General features: G+C 48.4%; 1 protein-coding gene across 3 annotated transcripts; it reads left to right on the top strand.

Annotated features, from left to right (window-relative positions):
- The first annotated feature begins 1,251 nt into the window (after window positions 1-1,251).
- msi1b (musashi RNA binding protein 1b) lies at window positions 1,252-27,954 on the top strand. 3 transcript variants are annotated; one of them, XM_029259530.1, is made up of 15 exons: window positions 1,252-1,358; window positions 2,024-2,064; window positions 4,092-4,173; window positions 4,348-4,432; window positions 13,669-13,710; window positions 14,326-14,418; window positions 19,778-19,826; window positions 22,447-22,529; window positions 22,628-22,745; window positions 24,459-24,539; window positions 25,435-25,491; window positions 26,334-26,396; window positions 26,617-26,771; window positions 27,571-27,616; window positions 27,707-27,954. In XM_029259530.1, the coding sequence occupies exons 1-14, from the start codon at window positions 1,300-1,302 to the stop codon at window positions 27,610-27,612; spliced, it is 1,050 nt and encodes a 349-aa protein (XP_029115363.1). In that variant the 5' UTR covers window positions 1,252-1,299; the 3' UTR covers window positions 27,613-27,616; window positions 27,707-27,954. The 3 variants fall into 3 exon arrangements, with proteins under 3 accessions (XP_029115363.1, XP_029115364.1, XP_029115362.1); XM_029259531.1 differs by having other exon boundaries at window positions 26,334-26,402; window positions 26,638-26,771; XM_029259529.1 differs by having other exon boundaries at window positions 26,334-26,402.

Genomic DNA, 27,954 nt, shown 5'->3' with positions numbered 1-27,954 from the left:
AGACAGACTGAGCTGAATTTAACCCACAAACTCACCACCCTGGAGATGGGTGGCACCAGCGCTATCCACTGTGTCAACCACAGGATCTCACATGCTCTAGTACTCTGGTGTTTTACAATAAAAAGCATTCAATGCAAATATATGATTTTACTAATAATATTTATAAGCTGTCAGAGTAAATAGGTGGACACTAATAACAGGCCAGACAGGAAGGAGGCAAAGAACATCTGATGTTACTGTATATATAATTGTACATACTTATATTTTTATCTTGTATTTTTCCAATTGTTTTATATGTTTTTTATATATATATATATTGCAAGTATTTATCTGACTTGTGTTCTGCTGCTGTAACATAATAATTTCCCTTGTGGGATCTATCTATCTATCTATCTATCTATCTATCTATCTATCTATCTGTTTTCCAGCTTCCAGCAAAAGCCCAGTAAGGAACACTTCTAGAGAATAAAGGAAAAGGAAATTACAGTATCCACTTTTTATTACAGATGTACACTTGAATGACTTAACACGAGAAGCTGTGGAAACTGCTGTTAAATGAATATTCATGACATCAGCATGTGTGGTGTCCTGACCATAGCGAGGACCACAGTTGTATCCAAGCTCTGACCATGTTTGGACGTGTATTTAGTCGTTCCTTATTGTTTTTCGGCAGCTAATGTAATTTTATAATGATTGTACGTGTATTATTATTTGTATTACCTCTGTATTCTCTTCGTATTAGTTTGTTGTCCACTTTTGTTTACTTTTGCGATGTTTTACTATTGTGATGATTTACGCTGACTGTTACTACTGTAAACTTGTCCTTATTGTTTTATTATGTATCGTTCTCAGTGTAAAGCACTTTGAGGTGCCGCTTTTGAACCCACTATATAAAACAAAGTAGTAATAATATTACTATTGCTATCATTAACATGATGGAATTTGATAAAGTGGGGAAGTTTTTTTTTTAAAAAAAAAAAAAACCTTTAAAACACATATTTCTGTGCGTGCGGTCATTTTAAAAGTACGTAGGGGAAAAAAAAATGCAGCTCGCGAGGAGCGCTTCGCACCGTGGTCCCGCCTCCGCGGGACGGACCGCCCCTTCTGGACACGCCCCTGGCACCACGTTCCGCTTCAGCCCCGCCCCCGCAACGCTAATCCCTCCTCTGGCTCCTCCCAGTCGGACGGACCCGCCCCCCTCCCGTTCCAGCCCCACCCCCCTGCGCGCGGCCAAACCCCCGCCCCTCAGTCCGCGCTGCCTGCTTTCTCGCGCCGCACGCTCGCGAACGGAGGCTCGGAATGGACGCGGAAGGGAGCCAGAGCAGCCAGTCCGCGCCGGACTCCCCCCACGACCCCTGGTAAAGCTCCCCTCGACCCCGGGCCGCCCCGCTCCGCTGCTCGCCTCGTGCCCGCGCCGGACGGCCGGGGGGCCGCGCGCTCCGGAGCGGGAGCGGAGCGGAGTGGAGTTCAGACAAAGAGAGGCACAGACAGAGTGACTCTCTCCGCTCTGATGTGTCTGTGCGAGTCGAGTGTGTGTGCGTCGCTGTGTGAGTGTGTATGGCTGTGGCGGACTGTGTGCCACTCAGTGTGTCTTTAGTGTGTATCAATGAGTATCAGTGCGCTTCTGCTTCTCATGACTGTTATTAAATCAGTGCGTATCACTATGTATCATGATCATCATGTGTACTCGTTTGCTGTGTGATATCCATCCAGGTGTGTATTATTCTATCCGTGTGTGTGTGTGTGTGCGCGCGCTGGTGCTGTGTGTGAGTGCACAGGCACTTCACTTGTGTGGCTCTGGACACTGTGCTCTATTATTTCCTGAAACTCTGAACACCACACAGTGTCAATCAGCACCGGCTGGTGTTCAGTCAGTGCCAATCTTTGCTCCTCATACAACAGCCCGACTGGTGTTTTTTAAACCTCCCTTCTTATTTAAAAATTAATATTAATGTCCATCAGTCATATATGTTTGCGTTAACTACATGATGAGTTGAGTGGTGTTTTCTGTCTTCTCATTCAGCAAAATGTTCATCGGGGGTCTCAGCTGGCAGACGACACAGGGTGAGTAACACTTCGCATGGGTGTACGCACACGCAGCGTGTATGAACACTACACGCTGCAGCTAAATACTGTGTGACGATACACAGTGAGAAAAGTACATTGTGATTGTATATAAAGGCCGGTGTAACAAGACACACTATACTATATATCAACGCAGTCTAACAACACGCTGTATCGTAATACACACTGTAACAACTACACACTAACACTCGGTGAAGTGATGTACTCGCTGTCGACACACAGTACGGTCAGTACGCTGTATTTACACAGTGTAGCAACTTTACACCGCAAGTCATCGGTGAGGGTCCCTTGCCAGGTGAGGTCTTCAGGTGGAGGTGTTCTCACGGACGATCACGATGCGATCTAACGTGACGTGCGATGTGACACATGGAAACGGGTGCCGCACGAGTGATGATGCGCGCCGTGAATGAAAGCGCTCATTCACGGGGGATTTTGTACCACGTTCCGTAGAAACCGACTCAAAGGAGGAGGCAGATTAGTGGAAAAAGGAGATTTACTGTACAAATCGCCGTGAGCTGCAAATGAGGCTCCGTGAATTGTGAGAACTTGCTGGAGGAGAACTTCTCATCCTGGTCTGTAGACCGCACGACCGGGTGTAAAAACTCCTTGGCCGGGTGTAAAAATTCCTGCACCTGGTGGAAAAAACCCTCCATTCTGGGTATATAAATTCCTGCCCTCGTGTGTGAACTCGTGTGCCGGGTGAAAAAAGTTCACAGCGTGGTTTAAAAACTCCTTGACCAGGTGTACGGCCTTCTGAACTGGGTTTATGTACTTGTTGATTGGGTGTAAAAACTCCTCAACCTGGTGCAAAAAGGAGGGAAAAAAAAAAAAAAAAACTCCCTGCTCAGGTATATAAAGTCCCCGTTTAGGTGTAAATACTTTACAGCACAGTGTACAAACTTATCGATCAAGTCTATATATTTATTGAGGTGCTGTAAAAAATATTGACTGAGGTTAGACTTCTTAACCAGGTGTAGAAAGTTCACATCTCGGTATGGAAACTTCTGGAACTGGTGTAAAATCTCCTCGACCGGGTGTTAAAACTCAAAGCCTAAACTGTACGTTTTACATGTATTCATTTTATACGTCTGAAAACATAAGAAGTGTGTCACGCCCACAGGAGGAGAGATTTGGATGCAGACCCTTGATTCTTGTCCCATACCACGGTATAAACCGGTACACTTTACACGAGTAGCTGCTTATAGAGATTTTATTGTTAAACAATAACATGGAGAGAAGTGATTCTCAAAGAGGTTAAAAAAGAGTTTCGAGACACTTCTTGAATGTTGAGTGAGATTCGGCGGTTCTGAGTGAGAGGGCAACTGGTAGCGTAGTGGTTAGACCCAAAGGTCATGGGTTCGAATCCCAGCTGTAGTGCCCTTGAACAAGGTACTTGTCCTGAACTGCTCCAGTAAAATTTACCCAGCTGTATAAACGTGTAAATAAGTAGCTTAATATTTTGGAGAAAAGTGTCTGCCCATGTTCGGCCTCCATGTTTTACTGGTTCTTCAACCGTGTCTGTACCGTGGTATGGAGGAGCTCAGTTTTGAGTAATGTAGCGAAGTGGTAAATTACGGTGAAGAGCAGAAGTCTGTCCGAAGGTCCGTCGCTCTGACGCGAACACCGTTTGGTGACGTTCGGTGACTTGAACTGTGGACCAGAGACCCCATCAGCAGTGATCAGAGCGTGTGTGTGTGTGTGTGTGTGTGTGTGTGTGTGTGTGTGTGTGTGTGTGTGTGTGTGTGTGTGTGTGTGAAATCATAATTTATAACAAAATATTAAATTAGTGTGTCTGGTGGTTTATCAGTAATGTTTGACACAATGAAAAATGCCGTAACTGAACATCACACTAAGATGGAACGTTTGACGGTGGACATTTGCTGTTGCACCGTGACGTGTGTGTGTGTGTGTGTGTGTGTGTGTGTGTGTGTGTGTGTGTGTGTGTGTGTGTGTGTGTGTGTGTGTTCGTATTGTGCTCACCATCCCTCTCTCTCTCTCTCTCCCAGAGGGACTGAAGGAGTACTTCAGCAAGTTCGGCGAGGTGAAGGAGTGTATGGTCATGCGGGATCCGGTTACAAAGCGGTCGAGGTGAGTGATGCGTGCGTCCGCCCTGCCAACGGCCACGCCTTCACCACGCGGCACACTCCCGAAACGCACCTTCTGCTTCTTCCCTCTCGCCGTAGCAATTATTTACACGCTGACCTTTTATGATCGCAATAAGTCCGGCGGAGTACGAAACTGACCGCGTTCTCAACGTTGCAGGGGATTCGGATTTGTCACCTTCGCCGACCAGCCCGGGGTGGACAAAGTTCTGGCCCAAACCAGACATGAACTGGACTCCAAAACTGTGAGTTTCGCTCAAGTTTACCTCTCGGCTTTCCTCGCCGAATACTGCTTCTACTTTATTTATTTAACCGTTACCTTTTACTGTAGGCCTTTCACAGGTGATGCACATGAGTGTAGTTTGCGGGGTTTTTTTTATGGATCTTTTCTCAGAATATTCCGGAATTCTGAGCATTATATTTATTCATGTAGCTAACGCTCTTCCCCAGAAGCAACTTCCAATTATTTCCGCATTTTTACAGCTGGATAATTTTACTGGAGCAATTTTAGGGTATGTACCTTACTCAAGGGTCCTACAGCCGGAGGTGGGATTCAAACCCGCAACCTTTGGGGCCAAAGGCAGCAGCTGTAATACAGTACCAGCTACCGCCATTAGTTGGAACTTGAAAACCCTGATGATCCAAAGATTTTGTAAGAGGGAAAAAAGCATCATCATCCCACACACACACACAGGTGACCCTGTAAATTAAACACGTGCCAACGGCGCCAGGAGGACCTGCAGCCTTTGCTCACAGAATGGTGGGTTTTGAACGGGAGCTTCGCTCATGGTGCCGCAATGTGGGAGATGAGCACACGCGAGGAAGACGACTTCTCATTCGAGCCCTAAGGAGAGCCATTGTGATGCGCACTTGCTTGTGTGTGTGCGTGCGTGTGTGTGTGTGTGTGTGTTGGGGGGGGGGGGGGGTGTCTCACAATGACTGGTGATACAAATGTAAATTGGTCGAGGATGCAAACGCTCAGCGCTGTCCCGCATGTCCGGGACGCCCCGACCCTGGGGATCACTTAGTTAACCGAATGAGGTATTTCAGCCCGGTGTACATTTTAATAATTTTAATTATTATTTTCATATATGTGCTGTAAGTGCTCATCAGACCCTGGGCGGTGAAGGAAATGCGTGATCGTGGAAGAGTAAATTCCGTGTTTTAGACTGAGATCTAGTCAAGTTGGGAAAACAGCAGGGAACAAGATTGCAGGTAAATGTAGGAAGTGATCAGATTTTTTTTTAATTTTTTTTTTTTTTTTTTCCGGGGGGGTGTTTTGATACTTTTGTAAGAATTTGTATTTATACTTATCCAGTGGCGAAATAGTTCAACAACTGAATACAAGTTGTCATCAAGTTAGTGTTTGTCAGCATCGGTGCTCCAAGGCAGGAGTCGGACCTGCGGTATCTCGGGGTCTCGTTGCCGTTTTTGTGTGTGTGTGGTGGGGGGGGGGTTGTCAGTCGTGTGTCTCGAATGCTGTGGTCAGTAGGTTTGCAGTTCTCACACACACACACACACACTGCTTGAAGAAGGTGTGTTACAATGGTCACGGGGCCAGTTTCTTTGACCGGATATGTCGGAGTGGTCATGCGATGTCAGAAAGGAGTCCACACCACCTCCAAGTGTGTTTCACTAACATCTCTTTACCTCATTTATTTCTTATACACTCTGCATTTATTTACCTGATACTCTTCTCCAAAGAGACTGTTAGGTTTTCACACTCAGCTACTTGCACTGATTTATACTGCTGGGTGTTTTTACTGTATCATTTCGGGGTAAGTGCCTTGATCACTGGGTACAACAGCAGGAGGTGGGATTTGGAAATGGCAATTGCTCCAACTACTACGCCACCTGCTGGCTCCAGTACATGTTAAAAATGTACTTGTATCTTTGTAAAACCGGAATGCTCCTGTGCAATCTGTGTGAAACTTGGCCCTAGTGTGTGTGTGTGTGTGTGTGTGTGTGTGTGTGTGTGTTTATGTGCCTCTTTGTCGGTAATGAATGTGGGCGGGTCCAGGGACAATGCAGCTGGTCCGTCACCATGGGGACGGGTTCGTTTCCCTCCAGGGGGTCACGGAGGGGAGTGGCGGTGCTTGTGGGGAGGTCAGCGTTTCGTGATTTTTCTTGAGCCCCGTGTCCTTTTGTGCTCTGAACCGTGTGACATCTGAGGTCCACACTGACACGGGGAGAAAATTCACACCACACGCGAGCGAGAGGACAAATGAGAAAGGACAGTTGTCTTGAGGAGGGCGGGAGGGGTGGAATGCAAGTGGAACTGGATGGGAAGGAAGCTCCGCTTTGGGAGACGGTGTGCAAGTACAGTAGAGGCAAATACTTTCGCATAATTTAAGTTGGTGAAATGCAGAATCGCTAGGATAAGAGCGAGATGGAATTTGCGAAGGACTGAAGGTACAAGGGAGTGACGCAGGTGGACGCGAAACGGGGGAAAAAACACTTCCCGGTGCGGCTCTCTGGGGGGCGTGTCGGCAAAGTCTCCTGTAAGGGGAATTGGCGATGCCGTTTCGGCGAGCGGGGAACACCTTTGCGGTTTCGTTGCCATGGAATATATCTGTCGCCATAGTGACCCGCCCGTTTTCCAAAATGAATGGGACAAACACTGAAACGGTTGCCAGCGCCTCCATCCGAACGCTGTTTGACAGGAGGGAGGAAGCTGGCTTCCCCCAAGAAGTCCAAACTTTTTCTTCTTTACGGAGTGGTTTTTGTCGCTTTGGGGGTCGCGTCCCTTCGCTGGCAGTTTTGTGTGTGTGTGTGTGTGTGTGTGTGTGTGTGTGTGTGTGTGTGTGTGTGTGTGTGTGTTTGCTAAAATTTCGTTTTGGTGGGATGGGAAGTCATTTTGCCGCTATAGATAACGCAGAAGAATGTCATAATGGCTAAAATCACAGCCAAGTCACTCAGTAACCCTTTTTATTAGTCTCTTCAAAGTAGCATTTCTGAATAACATTCACTATGGTGAACAGTGTAAAGTCCATATATTTGCCCAGCAACTATTAAAGCATATTTATTGTAACAGCAGAACCGTCCAAACAACTTTATGTTGAGTTAACTTTTTACCATTCCTCTTGGACTGTGAGCCGATGTCGCCAGTTGGGTGACGGGGAGGGGGCGTGTGTGTGCGTGCGTGTGTGTATGGGGGGGTGCGACTCCTCCGCTGTCCGTTTGTAAAGCAGAAGAGCCATTGAAGAGCAGCTGAATGGAAATGGTGCGGAATGGGGATGTGCCCCTCTCGCTTCCTCTCCCTCCGAGTGGGTGAACGGCTCTAAGGGGAGAGCGAGGGGGTGACGGACGGGGAGAAAAGGGAGAAAGAGAGGCGGTGGGACTGGGGTGCGCCGTGGGGGCAGTTCTCCTGTGGCAACAGAAAGAATGTGCCACGCTGGGCTCGGCCCGGGCCGTTTCTTAGCTCTCTGAAGGCGGCGGGAAGAAAAGGAAAGTGAGCAAAACGGGAGGGAGGCTTTGGCTCGGCTCGACTCGACTCATCGGGACGACCGCCCTGGGATTCTCACGATGGTGCAGCGCAAGGAAAACATCCATTTCAAACTCGGCCACCTTGTCCGTTTATATACTACAGTTTATTGATTTACATGTATTTATCAGACACTTTTCTCCAAAGCGACTTTCAACAAACTCGGTGTAATGTTATCAGTCCGCACACCTCCTTCACCGTGGTAACTTACGCTGCTAGATACACTACTTGCACTGGGTCACTCATCCACACATCAGTGGAACAGAGTCTCTCTGTCACTCACACACTAAATTTTTTTTAGATTTTGTTTTACTTTGTTTAACCTTTTCGCTTAACTTGTATTTTTATACTTTTGTCAAATGCAGTTATGCGGTGCTACATGGCAGCAAGGCTGTTAAGCCCCCTTTTTATGCACTTGGCTGGAGTTTTGCTCAGATAGGTTGTGTGTGGAGGTGGGGGCCGGGGGTGTGAGAGGGGCGTCTGCTCCCAGAGGGATGTTGCCGGTGTCCCTTTTCCGTGTCGTTCTGATTTGGTTACTTGTCCGACATATTCCCTGCTAATTTCCAGCCAGTTTATCAGAAGTGCCCAATTTTCCAGTGGATCGTTCCAGATTGCGGACTTCCCTTGCATTTTGTTCCCAGAAACCTGTTTGTCAGATATTAATTCTCGTAAAAAGTCCAAATTATCAGAAATACTCTGAACAGCTTTAAATCCTGGCTTATGACCCACATTTTTAAAGTTTACACATGAAACATTTTTCATTCCCTCCTTTTCTCTCTCATCATTTATCTCTCTATTTTTTATCCTTCTCCTGTAGTTATTTTTAAATGCTGATATTTATTGTGAATATCATAGTTTTGGAGTTGTAAACCATGTGTTTAATGTTAAGCAATATTGTTTGCAATAAAATAATCATCAGATCACTTAAGTCATTTGTGATGATATTGCCTTTCCAGGAAGTTCTAGGAATTTTATTACTTAGTTTTAAAATAATAGATATGGCTGTCCTTTGCCTTTTTAACTGCTCAGTATTGCCTGTGCTTATATTTTTAAATTTCTGCACTTGTAAGCTGTTTCTTGTGTGACTTGGTTTCAACGTGCTTATTGGTCTGAATTGTTGTAAAAAGATTGTTCATTGTGCAAGGGAAGAAACTTCTTTTTTTTTTTTTTTTTTTTAGTCTTATCTGAATCCTTTGTTCAAGGTGACTTAGTGGTAATCAACTTTACAGTGATTTACCCATTTTTACAGCTGGGTTTTCATACTGTATCAGTTTAGGAAAGTACCTTGAGACCTAGAAGGGTACTACAGCACGAATGGGATATAAACCCAAGACCTTGAGATTGCAAGGCAACAGTCCGGATCACTTTGCCACCTGGTGCTCCTCTATTGCATCGTCAGGCAGCAGTAGATTACAGTACAGACAAGTGGGTTTTCTGAACATCAAGAGGCCAAGAGGATCCTTGTCCACTGTTCTCAGGCCAAAAGTGACCATTGACATACAGGAGAAGATCAATCCCCCGCTAGCTATCTACTTCGAAATGCAGAACTGATGATTCACGGATATGTGAGAAGAACGATAGCTGCTCTCGTTTAAAGAATCACAGCGGCTAACGTTTGTCATGCAGGAACGCCATGAACATCATCAAACGGATAAGGACAATGTTGCATCAATAAAGTTACCTTAATATTTCTAGTTTGGCCTCATTGAATTTGTGTGCATGTCATCTTCATGAATCCTCACTCGATGTCCGCTCACATTATGTTCCTTGAATCTCGTGTCTTTAAATAGAAAAATATGGGAGTGAAATCCTGGTGAGTAATAAGGACCCTTCCAACGTGCTTTTTGTGAGCGCGAAGACCCAATGAAAACTCTTATCCCTTAAGCTTGTGCCGTTTTGTAACGCCAACGAGGCTCTGGAGTACAAGTGCTGCCTGTTGATTGAAGGCCACCGTCCAGCAGGGTTGAGATGGAACATGGCGGGAGGCACCTGTTTCGAACAAAGCGCTTTATGTGAGATGTTGACCAACACTCTTTTGGGTGAGCTCTAGATGGTGGAGATTAGCCAAACTGTGCTGACTAGGCCAGGAGCAGGTGGGGGCGGAGGGATAACTCGGTCTGTAATTAGCACAGATTCCGAAAGCAGCTAATCGGATTGAAGGAAACAAACTGGCCTGTGCCTCCAGGGCGTTGACGCGGGTAAGCCGTCGTCGGGGAGGACGCGTGAGACCGGCACCTGACGCGTCGTTCTCGCTTGGTCTCCGTTGTCCAGACGGGCGGTGGGGTGCACTGTTGGCTGAGCCGACTGCCAATGTGTCTGATGTGATCCTTCCCCCCACGTGTGGGCCGAACCATGAAGACCACTTTAGGAGTCAACGTGTCTCACGGCGCACCTCCGGTCACGTTACAAAATCGTGCAGATTGTTTCCCGAAATGTTCTGTAAAAGCACCACCCAACCTTTGGTCTCAAGTGGTTTCCTTCATTTGTTGTTCGTTTTTATTCATCCGTTTATTCGACACATTTCTTCAACGTGTCTTAGTGTTGGGTTTCTGCACTAAGCTACTTAGGCTTGTTTACACATTGAGACAGTTGGGAAATTTTTACTGGTTAAGAGCTTGATGGAGTGTACTATGTAAGAAGTGAGCATTCAAACCCCGAGACCTTTCGACCTGCTGCCCGTTTTCCAATAAAGAAAGATGCAGAATGAGAAATTGAGGTTTGCGTCTCGTCCCTCTGCGAGTTCACCTTGGTGTGTGTTGGGTTTCATCGCACCGTTTTGCGGTGTTCGGTACGCCAACGTCGGTTAACCCGTTGGGGTCTTGTCTCAAAGAGCACGTGCCAGCGACGGCAGACCCCTCTTTTTCAGGGAACCATCTGCACGTGTCATTTCCGTCACCTTAATTGATGAGATGAGCGGGCTTGCCTGCTGAGCTGCTCCGCACTTTAGGCTGACTACACACTGGCTTCTTCTGGGAAGGTTTTGGTTTGAACATGAATGTGTTCCTCGTGTCTTCCTGGTTTCTCCTCGTTTCTGCCTTCCATAAAGAGCTGGTTGAAATAAAAGGCCTTCTAGAGACCTCAAAACTCCATCGGTGTTGACTTGTCTTCTACAACGCTCAGATCGCCGGGACCGAACTAGAGTAATGACCTCGTCTACTAAATATGACCATTGATTCTTTCTCCCAAGGCTGAGCATTGGCCGCTCTCTGACGCCTCTTTGTTTGTCTGTGTGTGTGTCTGTTTTTGAATGTGTACAGGCGTGTTGGAGAACGGAAGGGTTGGTGACTCGAGGTGACTATCAGACTAGTCTAGAGATCATAGCACTAAACCGTAGATGCAGCATCTGATTCCGTACCGTCTAGCCTAGAAGGATTTTTTTAGCACTGTTCTCTAGAAACTGCAGTAAAGTCAACTCTGTACAGACCAAGGGACTGTTCTGGTCAACCAGGGCAGTCTACCGTACAGGAACTAGCTCCTTACCGTAGTTTTACTCTACCCTGTCATGGTTACAGACTAATATAGTTCTCTTAGTGCTGTACTGTCTCACTGTTTCACCACGTGGTATAACAACGGTACAGCGTGGTATAGTCTAGCACTGTTCTCTAGTTCTGTTAGATCAGCATAGACTAATATAGAAATCTTAGCTTTACACTCTAGACCTGATTCATAGTTCTTATCTTTTTTCATACATGTTCTTAAATGGTCTCCTGCCACATCAGTTACATCAGTGCAGACAAGTGGAAAATGCAGGTTCCTCATCGTAACGGGCCTAATTGTTTCCGTGAAATCAGCCTGTTGGGTGGGGGGCCGCCGCAGAGGGGTCATTTTACCGTTTTTTCTTATGCGAGGGGGGCTTCTTATATATTGATAGTGCCACTGAGTTACACCTAAAGTTCACAAGACCATCAAAATAAAGATGTGGGGAGCATTAGAAACATAGTCTGAAACCATTTGTCCCAAGGGGGGTCGCAGCAAGCCGGAGCCTAACCTGGCGACACAGGGAGCAAGGCTGGAGGGGGAGGGATCGCACCCTGGACGGGATGCTAGTCCGTTGCAAGGCACCCAAAGTGGGACTCGAACCCTAGACCCTCCACGCAGCAGGACCTGGCCAGACCCACCGCTCCACCGTGCCCCTCATAAGCACAGCACTGTATTTTATATTTTTTGCTGGTAATTACAGTACAATACACACTTATTTTCATGTCAAAACAGTACAGCTGATGTCCAATCAAAGTCTTAGTCAAGTTTATATAGATTAAGTTGTTGATGAGGGTTACGATCTATAAAATGTGCGGAAATCCCACTGCGTGGAGCCATAGGGTCCATCATATGAGCCGAAGGGCACCTAATTCCATATAATATATTGAATTTTTGTTGTGTGGGCTCACGCTCTGCAGAGAATGAGTGTCATTCAGAGAAGTGAGTCGGTTCAGCCGCTGATAGACAGACCCTCGCTCTACGGTGATGGTGGGCTGGAAGCGGTCAACGGTTGTAGGTCATCAGCATAACATGCGTGAAAGATCAGCGAGGGCTTCACCTCCCTTATACAGGCCAGTTCTTCACAGAAGAATGAACGTGCAGGTTTCAGATGGTTGCCCTCTGAGCAGACAGAAAAAGTCGAGAAGAAACATGCCAACGAAACAAATGTGCCGTCCCTCGCTCTCCCGTTTGCTCTTCCACTTTCTCTCTTCTTCGCTCTCGCTCTCTGTTCTCCTGGACGTGAGATGGGTTCGTGATTGTAGGGCTTGTGTGAGATTCCAGGGGATCGAATGGCACGTCATCGGGACGACAGTTTTCGTAGGGAGCGGGTGGAGAGGACCCTCGAGTGGAGGGGGGGATGATGTTGATTCCAAGTCTGCCTGTCTTCACCATAAGCAGGTCTACCCATAAACCAGCTCCTCATTCACGTTGTTTTTTAGACCCATGACAAATGGATCCTATGTCCATCTGATCATACATATTTCACTTATGGCTTACCTTAAATCACCGGTTACTCAATAATGGGATCAAACATAAACAGTGCAGAGAAAAATATGATTATGTGTAATCCACTCAGTATATTTGCCTGTTCCACCACCTTAATAGGGTCCTTGTGTGAAAAGCTTGATAAGTAAATATTGCATGTTGCTCCAACTTTCATTGATGAAGTCGACAAGTAAGAGCCGTTAAGAGAAAACAGCAGCTTATTAACTCTATTCATTTCGTAGCCAATGATCTCTCATTTCTTTCGGAGAATCGTTTTATTTTATTCGTTATTGCAAAGTCGGTTCTGTTATGGAACCGGTAGCTGTTATCAGGGATGGACCTGAAGTCGAAAAGAGGTGTTCGTCTTCACGCACCACGTCTCCCTGTCTCTTTTCTGACCACCCCACCCCGTCTCTTTGCCGCAGGTGAACCTGACCGAGGCTCATGCTGCCTCCTCCTGTGGCCCAACTCCCCTCTCTTTCTCCTTCACCCTTTTCTCTCTGTTCTGTTCTCTATGTCTGCATGCCTCTTGAATGTTAACATGGGGTCATCAATCCATCCCTCACGCTGCCTCTTGCTGCTTCTTGTAGTCCAGATATAGACGGTGATTCATGCAGAGCTCACTCTGGTACGGATGAAGGGCTTCCTTGAGGATGGGTAATAACCGGAAAGTCGGGACGCTTCCACTCGAGCTCTCTGGCGCCCCTTCGCTGCTTTAATTTCAAACACGGCTTTGGTTTCGGACGCGGAGAGGGGGTGATGCGCGGCACGGTGGAGTCCTACGTAGCTGTAGCGAAATTAATGGTTTAACATAAGTGGAAAGCAGGGTCATTGGGTGCTGGATTGTGGCCTGGCGTCAAGCAGGTAAACGAAGTCTTGCCTGCGGACTGAAGGGAGGGTAGAAGACGAAGACTCCACAAATGTTAGGACCATCACGCCCCATCTCCTTTCTCAAACCCATTTCCACCACTGGCTGTGCTGCTCAGAGCAAATATCTAACAAGCACCCCAACTCTCTATTCCTCCCTTTCAGATTGACCCCAAGGTGGCTTTCCCTCGCCGAGCTCAGCCCAAGGTAAGGAGGCTGCCCCCGTCCACCTGCCCCATCCTCTCATCCCACCTCACCGTCCGCACCAGGAGCTGGTAGTCTGCACTTGCGTCAGCACCTTTTTTCCCCCCATCCGACTGCCCGCCTGACCCTCGGTGTGATCGCAGAGCCCGTCTCGTATCTGGGTTAATTCTCTCTAATGGGATGATCACACACACACTTCGCTCTGACATCATCCCTGGGCTCAGGGCTGAGGGGATTATTTCCTGTCATGATTGGGGTGGGGGGCATTACCATATTTATGACTCACTCTTGCAAATGAGCGATGTCATTCGAGTGCGCCCCCCCCCAGCACACCTTCACACACACACACACACACACACACACACACAGTTAGGCATGCGTGCCACTGAATCTGGCTTTGGTTTGAAAGCTTTTAAAGTGGTCCTCCACAGGACTGATGAAGCACTGATACCAGTCATGCTGATACCTCCATCAGTAATGTCACATAATAGGGCCGTATTATCTGATGGAGCAACCGAGGCACCGCTGATTGACTGACAATACCAGCTTTGTGTGGGCTGCGCGCTCATGAACTCGCAGAGATTCACAGAAACGTTCCGCTCCTCTTTCCCCTCTCAGCTTGTGACTCGAACCAAGAAGATCTTCGTCGGTGGCCTCTCGGTCAACACCACCATCGAGGATGTGAAGCAGTACTTCGACCAGTTCGGAAAGGTGAATGCGGAAAGGCGCCGCCTGGGTTTCTCGCGCGGTCGTCGAGCTCGCCCTCCGCGGCCTCCTCGCGTCGCTCCGGCCAGGCGCGGGCTGCGGCGCGAAGCGGCTCGAGGAAGGAAGGACGGAAGGAAGGCCTTGAGGTTTGCTGCTGGGCGATCGATGAGGAGAGAGGAGGTTGGCGGCAAATCTACAGACCTTCGGAGGAGAAAAGCGAGGAGCAGCGGGGAGTTCCCTGCTGGAGGCGCAAATATAACCTGGTGCGGGGGGAGACGCCACCCCTGGGAGAAGGATTTCGCTACGGCTGCTCGCCGCAGTCTCCGGTTCTCGGCTCCCTCCGCTTCCGTCACGTCCGCTTACGTTTATCGATGGAAAGAACGGTGGATGAAAGAGCGGGTTAAGAGCGGGCGAAGCCGGGCAGGAAAGACGGGTAGAAAGAAAGTTGTGGAAGAGACTCGTAGGTGGGTGAATAGATGTCGAGTGGGACGAGCGAGTTCATTGCAAACTTTTGTGGACATCGAGCGACTAAGCAAAGGAGGGAGAGAGAAGTCCTAGAGAGGGAGGTAAGGAAGGTACCAGGAGGGGGGCGGATGGTTCGGATAAGAATTTTAACTAATCTGACGTAACAGCTGCTTCTCTCCTCCACCACCGCCTCTCGAGCCCCCTGCCCCCCTCCCTGCTAGTTGCCTTGGTGACCCAGCTCCTCCATTGTCCTCCAGTAATTCACCAGGCAGGGCTTTTTGTTGCGGGGGCTTCGGAGTGGGGGCTTGGGGGGGGGGGGTTTGTGTAACAATAACACCAATCGACTAACGGTCGAAATAGCCGGGACCCAAATCGGCCTAGTTGCCATAGCCACTGAGTCTTGTGGAAGTTTTTTTTCGCCCGTTTCTTGGACCGGTTCGCGTGGGTCGTCCTCCGCTGCGTTTCCAGAGTCGCGGCATCTTGGAGGAACGTGACGTTTGCAAACCGGACTTTATTTTAGGAGCTCTACGTACTCCGGCGCGAGGGGGCCGTAAAACACCCTAAGGGAGGGGTACATTAATGGTGCGATAACAAAGGGAGAAGGCAAGAAGAAAGAGGAGAGGGGGGAACATGTGGAGAGTGTGTTAGGAGCCATTGGGTAAGGCTGGATTCGGGGGGGGATCTAGTTTTTATTTGGACAGCACCATGAGATCAGAATTTTAAATGCAGTTCTCTGCGAATTCATAGAGCGGAACGATCGCTACATTATTTATTTGCTTGTTGCACAACAGTTTGCTCAGCGCTCTCGACCAAAAGCCCCTTGGAAAGCTTAGATGGCTATAAGTTTTGCACGTTAATACACGGCGACATTCGGTGAGCGGCAGCGCGGGAGTGTAGCCCTCTGGCAGCAAGCGCGGTACCTGAGCCAACGCTCCACCTGCTGTTTAAACGAGGGAAAAAAGTCGTCCGACGTGATCAGGGATGGTGTCTGTCTCACTGAAATATTTGCATTTTAGAAGTATTGTCATCGAGGTAATCGTCGATATTTTTCTCCACCGTGAGCTACAGTGTGATTTACACGGTAAACTTTACGCTGACTTACCCATTTCCACATCTGGGTGATTTTTACTGTATCAGTTCAGGGTGAGTAGCTGGATCAGTGGCACTACAGCAGAAAGGGATTTCAACGTTTGTCCTTCAGCTGAAAGGGGATGGCCATTATAGTACCTGCTGACCTGCTGAATGAAGCACATGCTGAAATTTCATCACGCTGTTAAGACGGTGCGCGTAGCAGTTACCGCACAGTCGTTCTCGGGTCGCAAACTATCTGACCCTTGTTTTATCATCCAGCCCGGGCAAGGTACCTGCTTATCGGAAGGATCGAAAGTTGGTCTGATTCACATTGACTTTTGTCATCTTACTGGAAGCCGGCGAGAGACGGGTGCAAAGGAGAGCTTTACATCTGTCTGCCTCTTGCGGTTGATGGGGGGGGTGATGGCGCTTTCCGGAAGGGATACGTCGGTTGACGCCACCGACTCGGTAGCGCCCCGCTCGGTTCCGCGACTCCTCGGCCACGCGTGCCTTTCACGTGTCTTGTTGGCGTGCGGCTCCGGTCGCGGTCGGAGGCTTTGCGTGGCTGACTCTCTCCATTACATCACCCGTGATGTCACCTTGTCTGAGGAGCGCGACTGACTCATACGTATGACCTCGTCATTCACCTCCGCTCTGCGCTTGAGAAATTGGTACCACGTGGCAGCACCTTTCTCACCACCTGCCTCGCCCCCTCTTACTGGAACCGACCCTTGACGGAAGACTTCCTTGAAAGTAAATAACAGGTTCTTCTCAACTACACCCTGTTTTTCTTACCTTTTTTTAAATATCCCTCAGGCTTGCAGGCTTTCAGCCCTTCCACTAGTATTAAAAGTGCGGGTACGGTAAGCGGATATCTCCCCATTCAATGCCCTCTGTGTATTGTAAGTGGACGAGTTTTCGTGCTGTCCTCTTGTGTTCGGTAAAGAATATCCTCTAACAGAGGTGTAGTGTGTGAGGTCCAGTGTGTGTTTGGGTTTAAACGTAGCCTTGGCTCCCAGAATAGTCATTAGGATTCCCAGACTGAGCGTCAGTCTTTGACATCTCTTAAATGATAGACTACATTGATCTGCAAATGGATATTATAATCTGATGAATGGTATTTATTGAGATGAGCGCCTTTGGTTCCTCAACGCCCCTTCTTGCTGGAGAATTGTGGCTTCTTTAAGATGCGTTTTCCGGGAGGTTCTCTTCTTCTGCCGTACTCACTTCAGGACGTTAGATTTGAATTGCGCGGTATGAAATGGGACGAGCGGTGCATTCTGCATTTTGCGGTAAAGTGAGGGAAAAAGGTGGTGTCGAGTCCAGCATTTTGTTCTATGCCCTAAGCAGCAAGGTTAAAGAGATCTTTGACCACCTCCACCATCCCCATGTCAGTCATCTCCACTCCTCCCTTCGCTGACTGCCAGGGTCATTATGCCAGAAATGTATCTGCTGTAAATTTTGGCTAAATGATTAGCCTTTTGTGGGAAGGTATTGCCAAGTCCCCATTGCCATTTTTTGGGAAAAGCACCATACATGCGTCGGTGCCATCCCCCCACATCACTTTTATCGAAAGGATGGACGGCAAGGGAAAAGAGAGCGAGATGGACAGACGAGGGGAGCTTACCCCAGCCGCCCATGTGCGAACCCGATTAGGCTGCCCCACTGGGCTCTTTGTCTCCTGTGTTTGTAGAGAGACGGATGGGGGGGAGGAGAGAACGGGACACACTCAGATACACGATTTATTATTTTTTCTGAACCGAGGAGTTTTTCTTTGCAGAAATTTTTGAAGGGTTTGATGGCTTGGTCTAAATATGAACTCTTGAGCAGACAAGTTCACAAAAAGGTTTTACAGCCACTTCTTTCAAACAAATTATCCATCTTGTCAAAGAACATGAAATCGGCACCAGGAGACCCAATACACGGGTTCACTGCGAATCAGGGGCAGTGCGTGGCTTTGCACTTCAGGACATGGACCGAGGGTGGTTGGTTCAAGCCCCAGGCTTGCTCTGCATTCTCCGTCTCTGTGCTAGTGGAACACGATCCGGCTGAGCGTGTTGCGTCCCTTGGCGGGCCGGCATGTTTTCTTCTCACACTCAACATTGCTGTGTCATTGCAATTGGACAGGGGGAGGAGGAGTGTGAATGGAACTGGCGTTGGGGGGCAGGGGGCTAGTGTGCAAATGTCATAGTGCGAGAGCGATTTGAGTCTTCTCAGACCAGCGTGTCCCCTTTCACCCTGGCCGGAGGCCCTCGCTCTTCCATCTTTGACCTTTCCCTTGTGGGAGTTGCACGAAGGTGCCCTTGTGTGGATACTCTTAAAAACACTCAAACATTGTGCCGCTAACTTGAGCGTTGCCTGCCCGATTGCGTGACAAGTGACTGCTGACTGAGAGGTGAGCGTTCAGGGATAGGACCCGTAGGAGCACGGCACTTTGGCAATGCAATGAAACACTATCACTCTGTAAATAAGTTTAATATGGAAGATTAGCTTTCAGATGCGGGATGCGTCACTTACTGAAGCTGCCATTTGGTTTGAACAGGGCCCCGTGGCACACCCTGCAGTTTAGCATAATGCAGACGTGTTTATGCGCTTCGTCTCATCCGTGGCTCGGAGGTCGAGTCTCCAAAGAGTCCTCTGAGCAGAACATCCAGAGCAGGATCCACGAAAAGTGATTTTTGTTTCCCTTGATGCTGTTTCTCCACTGTCAAAGTGACACTGTGCTCTCTGACTGGTGGGTTGTGGCCTCCCTCCCACGGTGGAAGGCAGGAGAGTTGGGAGAGAGGGATGGAGAAATAGAAAGAAAGCGAGGGAAGTGGAGAAGCGATGGGGCCCCTGGATCGGAGAACCCCAAAGCCTCCACGTCTTTGTTTCCTCTCTTCCCCTCCTTTTGTCTCCCCTCTCTCGGCCTCCTCTACCCCTCAGCGGTGTCCCGGGCTCGCCCTCTCTGCCCTTGCTGGGGTCTCCACTTGTTCTCAGCATCTGTCGCCCCCACCCCCCCACTCTAAACCCTGTTTACTATTTCTGCCCGAGGTTTTAATTCCATTTATCTTCATCTTATCTGCATTGCAAAGCGTTCCCACTATTTATTGTTCCGGGTGACACTTATACCGAAAGAAAATTACATTGGGTATGGTGTAGAACTTTTTACCCCATTATACAGTGCATGTCAAGCTGTTGCAGTCCAGTTCCTCGCCAGAATGTACAGCAGTGCGGGTTCACCTGGGGCTTGAACCTTGAACTGTTCGCTCTCAAGTCCAGCTCGTGCCCTTCCTTTTAAAGTGTTCGTTCTGCTGATATTTAACGTTTTTCCATCTTCTTTTTTTTCCCTTCCTCTCCTCCCTCCTTTTCTCTTAAAGAGGGCCGGTTGGGGTGCAAAATCTAATTAGAATTCTTTGCTTGGTCTCCATGGGAATAGAAAACTTTGCGGAGAGTGAAATAAAGAGGTGGCAGGGGACGGTGTTGGTGAAAAGATTACCCCCCCCCCCCCCCATCCAAGACACCGTTTAAGAGGCATATTCAACACCGAGTAGCTGTCGGGACAAAAACGGAGGGTGTCGTCGCAGCCTCGCTCGTCGCCCCTTTTCCCGCCAGCGCGCCGTCCTTGCCTTGGTCTCCCCCCTTTTCCCTCAGCCCCCATTCCCTTCTTCTGCTTCCTTTGTCACCTGTCCTCCCTCCCTGTCCCCGTCTCCCCCACCCAGCCCTCTCCCCATCTGTCACTATGCTTCTTCTTGGACTCCAGAGATAGGGCGGTTTGGCTCAGCGGTGCACCTCCCGCAGGGGTTGCTTCCCTTGCCTCAAACTTGACGCCTTTCCCTGTATCCTGCAGGTTGACGATGCCATGCTGATGTTCGACAAGACAACCAACCGACACAGAGGTAAGCCCACGCCGTTCTCGTCCCATCCCCCCCACCCCAAAAAAAAGCAGCAGGAGGGTGTCAAGCCTCTTTCACGGCTTAGAGGGAACAACGACTTAATGCCTGCATCCCTGTGACCCTGTTACCCAAGCGACACGCAGGAGACGTGCACAGTGCCTGCCTTTAATCCACACACAATCTCAAAATCGGGACGTGTCCAGAGTCCTGACCGCCGCGCCAGATTCTTTCTAGGGAGGCGCCAAAGAAGCGTGAGCGTATTGGAGAAGATCAGAAAGATTCTCTCCTTATTGTATTTCGCTTTATTTGGTCGTCTGAGAGGCGCCTTCCTCCGGACCATTGTGCCAATTAGACGCTTAAAACGGGAACTTCTCTCTTTGAGCCCCATTGGTTTGTGCTCCGCCAGAAGCAGACACTTCTCAACACCTGAGCTTGCAGAGCTCGTTTACGTTGATAATCAGGGCTGAGGGTAAACCCTGCTTAACCCTCCCTGTCCCCACCCCCACCCCCACCCCCACCCTCTGCCATCCCAGTGATTGATTATGATGGTGAACCAGCTTGGCCAAATCACAAGGGACGTCTGAGGGAGGGAGGAGGAGAGCAAGACGTATGGGCATCAGTCAAGTGCGCACCAGGGGGATGGGCTAAAGAGGAGTATTGTGGGACTTGAGGGATGAGTTGACGACTAGGAGGAGGAGGAGGAGTACAGGATTGAAGGCTTGGGCTAAGGAGAAGGAGATTAAGAGCAGAGGGATGAACTAAAAAGTGGAGAAGATTCAGACAGGAGGAACTGGCTGAAGATGAGGAGGAGTTTCAGGCCAGAAGAACTTGCTGAGTAGGAGGAGTTTGGGATTTGAGGGCTGGGATAAAGAGGAGGAGTTTGGGATTGGTGGGCTGGGCTAAAGAGGAGGAGTTTGAGATTGGTGGGATGGGCTAAAGAGGAGGAGTTTGGAATTGGTGGGAGGGGATAAAGAGGAGGAGATGTAGAACTGGATACATCTCCAGGTTGCTGCATCTTAGTGACCATTTATCAGATCCTGCTCACTTCCCAGCTTGATTTTCATTTGTATACTGATTCATTTCCAGAGAATTCCTTTGATCAGACTATGATATTTGTCACGCCCATTATAAATATTTCACTTCTTGCCCTGGGCATTTTTTCCAGCAGTCTGTACCTCTGTCGCTCAGCACTCGATACCAGTGAGAGGACCCATCCGCGGCCAATACACACAACTGTGTATCGACAAGCCAAGACAATGCTGATTTGCAGCTTGTCGACATGTCGTCAAAAGGAAAAAGGTTGTTTGGTAACTGCTGGTTGAACTTAAACTCTTCAGAATCGGACGGCATCGCTAAGGATGTGTGAAAATTGCGCGCGGGTGGCAGCGCGTGGGGATGCATAGAGACCGTTCATTAAATCACTGCACACATTTCAAACCAAAGGTTATGTGTCTCTGGTGTTTGCCTTACGTAAAACCCTCCAAATGATGCTAGGAAAAGTTCAACTGCAGAGCAGGTGCCCATTTGGTTGCTCTGTGTGAGTGGGATTAGGGTGGCATCTGAATTTTTTTAATGTTCAGCCATATTTTTTGTGTTAAAATGCAGATCAAATACTTTGACCAAATGCTGTCAATGCAGTGATTTATAATCCACATATAATGAGAAGCATTGTCTTCAGCGTGGGGCAGCAGGTGTCATGGTGTTTAGAGCAGCCGACAAGCCCGAAGGACCCAGGTTCGAATTCCTCCTCCTGCTGTAGTGCTCTTGGGTCGAGTTACTAACCGTGAATTGGTACAATAAAAATGACCTAGTTGTATGAATGAGGTAAATCACTTTAAGGGGCTCAGTATTCTAAATTGCACTGAAGAAAGGAATTAAATAAATGTACAAATGCAAATGTGTGGCCAAACTTAGTTTAAAATGACTGTAAGATTCTCCCTAGAATAGTAGTATCAGTTGCAAGGGTTTTGCTCTGGTCAATGTAAACATGCACGTTCTCACACACAGCGCCCCCTTCTGGTGTGTCCCCAAGGTGCAGGGCCAGTAATGGCATTTGTGTGTTTTACATTTACACGCACACAGACCGCAACCGCTTGTCCCAAGCGGGGTCGCAGCGAACCGGAGCCTAACCCGGCAACACAGGGTGCAAGGCCAGAGGGGGGAGGGGACACACCCGGAGCGGGACGCCATTCCGTTGCAGGGCACCCCAACCAGGACTCAAACCCCAGACCTGCCAGAGAGCAGGTCATTTAGCTGATGCTTTTTTCCAAAGCAACTTCCAATCAACTCTATGTAGTGTTATCAGCCCACACACCTTATTCACCACAGTGACTTACACTGCTAGATATACTACTTGCCACCGTGTCGCCCGACTTGCAGTTATTTACCCATATATACTGCCGGGAAATTGTGCTGGAGCAATTTAGGGCAAGTATGTTGCTCAAGGGTAGTACAGCTGGAGATGGGATTCGAACCTGCGACCTTAGCTCTAACCAGTACGCTAACAGCTGCCCCAGCAGCTTTTCTCCAAAGTCAGACTAAACAAAAAGTGCATCGGTAACAGGCGGGGGGCGTGGCTACAGATGCGATAACGGAAGCGCGTTGTTGTGTCTCTTTACTGCAGGGTTCGGCTTCGTGACCTTCGAGAACGAGGATGTGGTGGAGAAAGTGTGCGAGATCCACTTCCACGAGATCAACAACAAGATGGTGAGGCGATCGATGGTCGCGGATGCGGCCCTGTGTCCGGCGTCAGGTGTGCGTCCGCGCGCGTGTCGAACATCCGAGACATCGGTCTCCCTCCGCAGGTGGAGTGCAAGAAGGCCCAGCCCAAGGAGGTGATGTCCCCCACGGGCTCCACCAGAGGGCGCTCTCGGGTGGTGCCCTACGGCATGGATGCCTTCATGCTGGGGATTGGCATGCTGGGTAAGATGGCAATGCCAGTGTCCCACCTCACAGCCCTGAGGCCACAAGGCTAGTACCCTGCTTTCCACGCCACGTACCTGCACTTCGCACGCCTGTTTAATCGGCGAACGCCTGACGGCACGGCTGAAGGCCTCCTTAATTAAAACAAATTAATTACTTTACGGTTACTTTTAAGGGTTGTATAAACCGGGGCTGTTCAGCTGCGGTGCGTCGGGCTTTGGCCGCGCTCGCGGAAAGGGAGTGAACAAATTGAACACGCTAGTTTACTACCCAGATGGAGGAAAAAACCCTCCTGCGCTCAGGCCATCGTGACCGCAGTCGAATAGCCCTGTCACGCGGTACAAATACGCAAATGCACCGGCTCCTCGTATTACGAACGCACTCGGGACCGTTAGTCTCTCTGCAGTAGTTTAATGTTTAATTAAAACTCACTTTAAGAACTACGTCACAATGAATAAATAAATGATTATTAATGTGGACCCTTCAATTTGTAGGTTTGGAAAAAAATAAATCTGATACGGCAGATTTTTTTCTTATGGAAGAGGAAAATATCGTCATCAAAATTATCCAATTTCATCTACATTAGAACTAATTTATACAGATGGACTCTGATTTACGATGGTTCGACTTGCGATTTTTTTTTCTATATTACGATGGTGAGCTGGCGATAGTCGTTCAGTAGAAACCGTACTTCGAATTTTGAATTTAGATTTTTTTTTTTCCCGGGCAACTGATATGCAGAGCGATATTCTCTCCCAATGCTGGGCAGCGACAGCGATCCGCATCTCGCAGTCCGTCATGCAGAGGTGTGTATGAGGTGTATTAAATGCATTTTTGACTTAGGATATTTTCAACTTACGATGGGTTTCGGGGAACGTAACCCCATCGTAAATCGGGGACCACCTGTATTTTGTCTCCACAAACTCTTTTCCAGTGTTGATTGTTGACAGGTTCATCCCGTAAATATCTGCAATATTCCTCATCTTGTTTTTTGATCACCAGCACTCAGGAACACCAGACACGAGCTGTAAACGCTGTGGAACTGAAATGAGCCCCCAGTCGTTTGTTTTTTCGTGCTCTTTACTGCCATCTATCGGCTCGGAGGGGAGACGCGTCACGTTCGCTCTGCGATAAAGAGAAATTTTAGACGATAGAAAAGTGAAGAAAATGCAGGCAAAAAGAAGCTGGAAAATGTGTCTTCAAAGTTTTCCAAGTCGGTCGATCGTAATACAGGGAGCCGGTGTATCACACTCATCCAGGGTCAGCGTGTATGTCACACACAGCTCTATTTCTGCTTGTTGATGCTCTTTGGTGTCGGCCAGGCCACGTTTTGTGTCCCTCTCTACTGCCTCCAGCTTCTGAGATGAATTCTTCGACAACATCCTTTGTTTCATTTGGTGTTTCTACATGAAATGTCAAGAACGTTGTTTTACAGCCTTTTTGGTTTGTGAGGTATATACTGGGAGGGGGGTGCGGCAGTGGGTAGTGAAGCAAGGGAGGAATCGGGTGTGCATGCGAACGGCTGTCGGTTCACAACCCAGCAGGACGTCCGGCTTTTGTAGTTCCGTTGAAGGTACTTCGCTGTAAAAAATACCCGGAAGCGTGATTGCGTGACCGTTTAAAGCTCTCAAAAGTGTCCGAAAGCAGTAAAGATTTATGCGAGTTTGAAATTGGATCGAATCGTGAAGTCCGAGCTCTGCTTCGCTCCCGCAGGTTACCCAGGATTCCAGGCGGCAACCTACGCCAGCCGTGGCTACACTGGAATCACACCAGGGTACACCTACCAATTCCCCGGTAAGCCACGCCCCGCGCCGGCATTCTTACGCACCGCTCGTAAAGATATGCACAGTTCTCTTGGACTGTCAACCCTCCATTGTCTCTGATGGCACCAGATGACCTGCTGCTGTTTCTGCAGCCATGAGCAAGAGTATAAATAATAAAGTGTGTACACACACACACACACACTCTCTTATTGGCTGCTTGTAAATTTCAGGCGGTGAAGTTATCCTCTGTGTGTGTTACCCTGGGGTGGGGATCGGGGGATTGGGGGAGGGACTGTGTGTGGGGGGGTATCTTTGTTGGCATTGTGCACTCACTTTATCTCCTCTTGCCAATTGTTCGAAGCCTCCTCTCTTATTCATTAATCAGACACTTTTCTCCAAAGTGTGACACACAACTCAGAGTAAACAAACAAATCTACAACCGATTAAGAACTTTAGACACACACACAAGATTGCACGTTGTTTTATTTTGTCTGATAGCACCATGCTTGCTGGTTCACATCCCTCCAGTAGCTCCTTTAGAAGTGAAATTCAGATGTCAAATACATATATAATCGTAGCAGATCATGTTGGGCTCATCTGTGGAGCTATCAGGAGAGAAGTGGCTCTCACGGAGATGGGTTTGAGATTCTTCTGGAGCGTGGGAGGGACTCAGCAGCTCTGAGGGACAGAGGGAGTGCACACCATGTCATCAGGGCTTCTTTTTGGTGTTTCCGTCTCTCCTTTTAAATCCCACAACGTTTCTTTATCCATGCCCTTGTTCACTTTGACCATCCTGCCCAAAACCGTTTACTTCTACACCTCCCTTTCCTGTTTTTGTTCCCTCGCCGTCCTTACGCTCCGAAGCGCGTGTTGCCTTGTCTTTGGAGTGTGTGTACAAAAACTGCTCTCTGATGTTTCTGTTCTAGAATTCCATTTAGAGAGGACCCCCCTTCTGACATCACCCCACCCCCCAGAGCTCACAGGTCAGTCTCCACACTGGGGTTTACAAGCAGCTTGGAGTCGCTCTATCTGAATCAGCCCAATGCTGCCATCCAGTGGCGGACAGCAGAACTGCTTCTCCCTTCGCCGCGCTCTGCTCAAGTGTAGTTTCAGGTCCAAATTCCAGCTCTAATAGTTTCAAGCGATGACTCATTAATAATTTATTACAGAATAGAAATATTTAGAATCCAGTTTATGTCCCATAAAAATTAATTTCCAAGAGTGGTTTACAGAATCACCTACTGAGTGTAAATTTAATGTAACAAACTTCTCCGGCATTGAGGTTGAGCAAATCCTGGTGTCGTCCAAACTAACGTTAAACGTATATAAAACTCCATGTGAACCTTTTTCATTGTTGCAAAGAGTAAAGAATAGGAACTGATTGTTACGCTGAAGGGGGTGCAGTGGCGCAGTGGGTTGGACCGCAGTCCTGCTCTCCGGTGGGTCTGGGGTTCAAGTCCCGCTTGGGGTGCCTTGCGGCGGACTGGCGTCCCGTCCTGGGTGTGTCCCCTTCCCCCTCTGGCCTTACGCCCTGTGTTGCCGGGTAGGCTCCGGTTCCCCGTGACCCCGTAAGGGACAAGCGGTTCTGAAAATGTGTGTGTGTGTGTGTGTGTGTGTGTTACGCTGAAAAATATGCTGAGTAGTATTACTTTGGATACATAGGTAGACGTGTCGAGAACCCAGTCGCTGGCTACGAAGGGAGGTTCTTAGTTTGGCAGGGTTCGTGGTATTTTTGACGGTGATGTAGTTTAAGCTTAAATATAGACTTTTTTTTTTTTTAAAGTTTTGATTGTGATCCACCTCCGTTTATTCCAAACACTCTCAGCCATTCCGCTGACGGCTTATGGACCAATGGCGGCGGCGGCAGCGGCTGCGGCAGTGGTCAGAGGTACAGGTACGGGGCTCTGCTCCTCTAAATTCTCACCACCTCCATCTGAGTCTCCAGCTTGAGGATAAGTTTAGAATGTTTTACGTTATTTTGCTGTAGAGATGACACTTACTGAAGGTCCTGCTCTGCGATGCTCGTACTCGCTGGTTAATATTCGCTGCGTGGAGTTCCTCCCCCTGTGTACAACAGTTTGCACTCATCCATTTCCCCCCCCCATAAGGCTCCACTCCTTCTCGCTCAGCTGGCTTCCTGGGAACCAGCAGCCCGGGGCCAATGGCCGACTTGTACGGAGCAGCTAACCAGGACTCTGGGGTCAGCAGCTACATCAGTGCCGCCAGCCCGGCCCCCAGCACCGGCTTCGGTCACAGCCTTGGGGTGAGACGCTCATCAACGCCTCCTCACCGGTCCATAGAACACACCGCCGTCTTCTGGTGGAAATGGCCCAATTGCACATTTTTCAAAGATACATTTTCCCAGTTCGTTCTTTTTTTTTAATGGCATTTACTTTTTTCTTTTTTTTTTTTTTTACATTTATGTTTGCCTTGACGTTATTTATATGCCAAGCCCCTAGGTGGCAGTAAAACACACCCAAACAGCGTAAGAGTGTCAGACCACTATAATTCAGGTCACTTCCACCGTGTTTACAGCTCCTGACTGTTGTTCCTCGGTGTCAGTGGTCAGTAACAACACAAGGAACGTCGCCCGGGTTCATGGGATCAATCCGTCCACAGTCTGCATTGAACAGGGGTTTGTGGGGACAAGTCTGTCGTTTTAATTTTCGTATTAAAATAAGTCTTTCTGAGTAGTTTTTTTTCATGTGGATACATATATGTGATTTAATTTTTTTTTATTTTAAATACAATCTGAAAAGTAACAAATCCATGAAAAAGCCTTTATTAATTGTGACTTTATGGACCGACATCTAGTCTCTCTTGTCCTTAGGAACCAGAGTAATTGATTGTTCAGGACAGACTGGGAATTCATTGGTCAAAGAGACAAAAGGGTCAAATCACCAGATCATATTGCGATCGTGTGTCCATGAACTTGTGCTGTCTTTGGACCCAAGGGTCGCAGGTTTGAATCCCACCTCCAGCTGAAGTACCCTTGAGCAAGGTACACCATGAGGGTGTGTCACTATGTGCCCTATGGGTTCTCATCGTTGGTCTTTCCACAGGGTCCTCTGATAGCCACAGCGTTCACCAACGGCTACCACTGAGAGGGTGAGTGTTATCGCTGGCATTCCCACTTCTTCGTTCCCCTTTTGTGACCATCTTTCGTTTTAATCGCCCGAAATGTGTTTTCTTCTCAAGGCTGTCGCGTCAGGACATGGGAGGGGTTCCGCTTTCTACTGAGCCAATCAAAGACCACCCTCTGTCAGTACAGTACACCTCATTGGCTGCAGCAGATGTCACGTGACTTCGGCTCCCCTTGACTCCACCCACAAGCAGAAGACTTTCCCTCTTTTTTTTTCCCCTCTGTTATCATCTCGGTGGTCTGACTCGCCCATCTTCGCATCCTCAATCTCGTGTAGATTCCTCTTAGTTTAGTAGATAGTTTA

Source organism: Scleropages formosus, chromosome 17, assembly GCF_900964775.1.
Source record: "Scleropages formosus chromosome 17, fSclFor1.1, whole genome shotgun sequence".
Lineage (NCBI taxonomy): Eukaryota > Metazoa > Chordata > Actinopteri > Osteoglossiformes > Osteoglossidae > Scleropages > Scleropages formosus.
Note: the sequence above shows the minus strand (reverse complement) of the source record. Positions and strands in the feature narration are given on the sequence as shown.

Excerpts from the sequence above, each read along its gene's own strand:
- msi1b (XM_029259529.1), top strand. The coding sequence starts at position 1,300 with ATGGACGCGGAAGGGAGCCAGAGCAGCCAGTCCGCGCCGGACTCCCCC. Across the intron at positions 14,419-19,777 it reads ACTTCGACCAGTTCGGAAAG|GTTGACGATGCCATGCTGAT; the intron begins GTGAATGCGGAA and ends TGTATCCTGCAG. Across the intron at positions 26,403-26,616 it reads GGCAGTGGTCAGAGGTACAG|GCTCCACTCCTTCTCGCTCA; the intron begins GTACGGGGCTCT and ends CCCCCCCATAAG.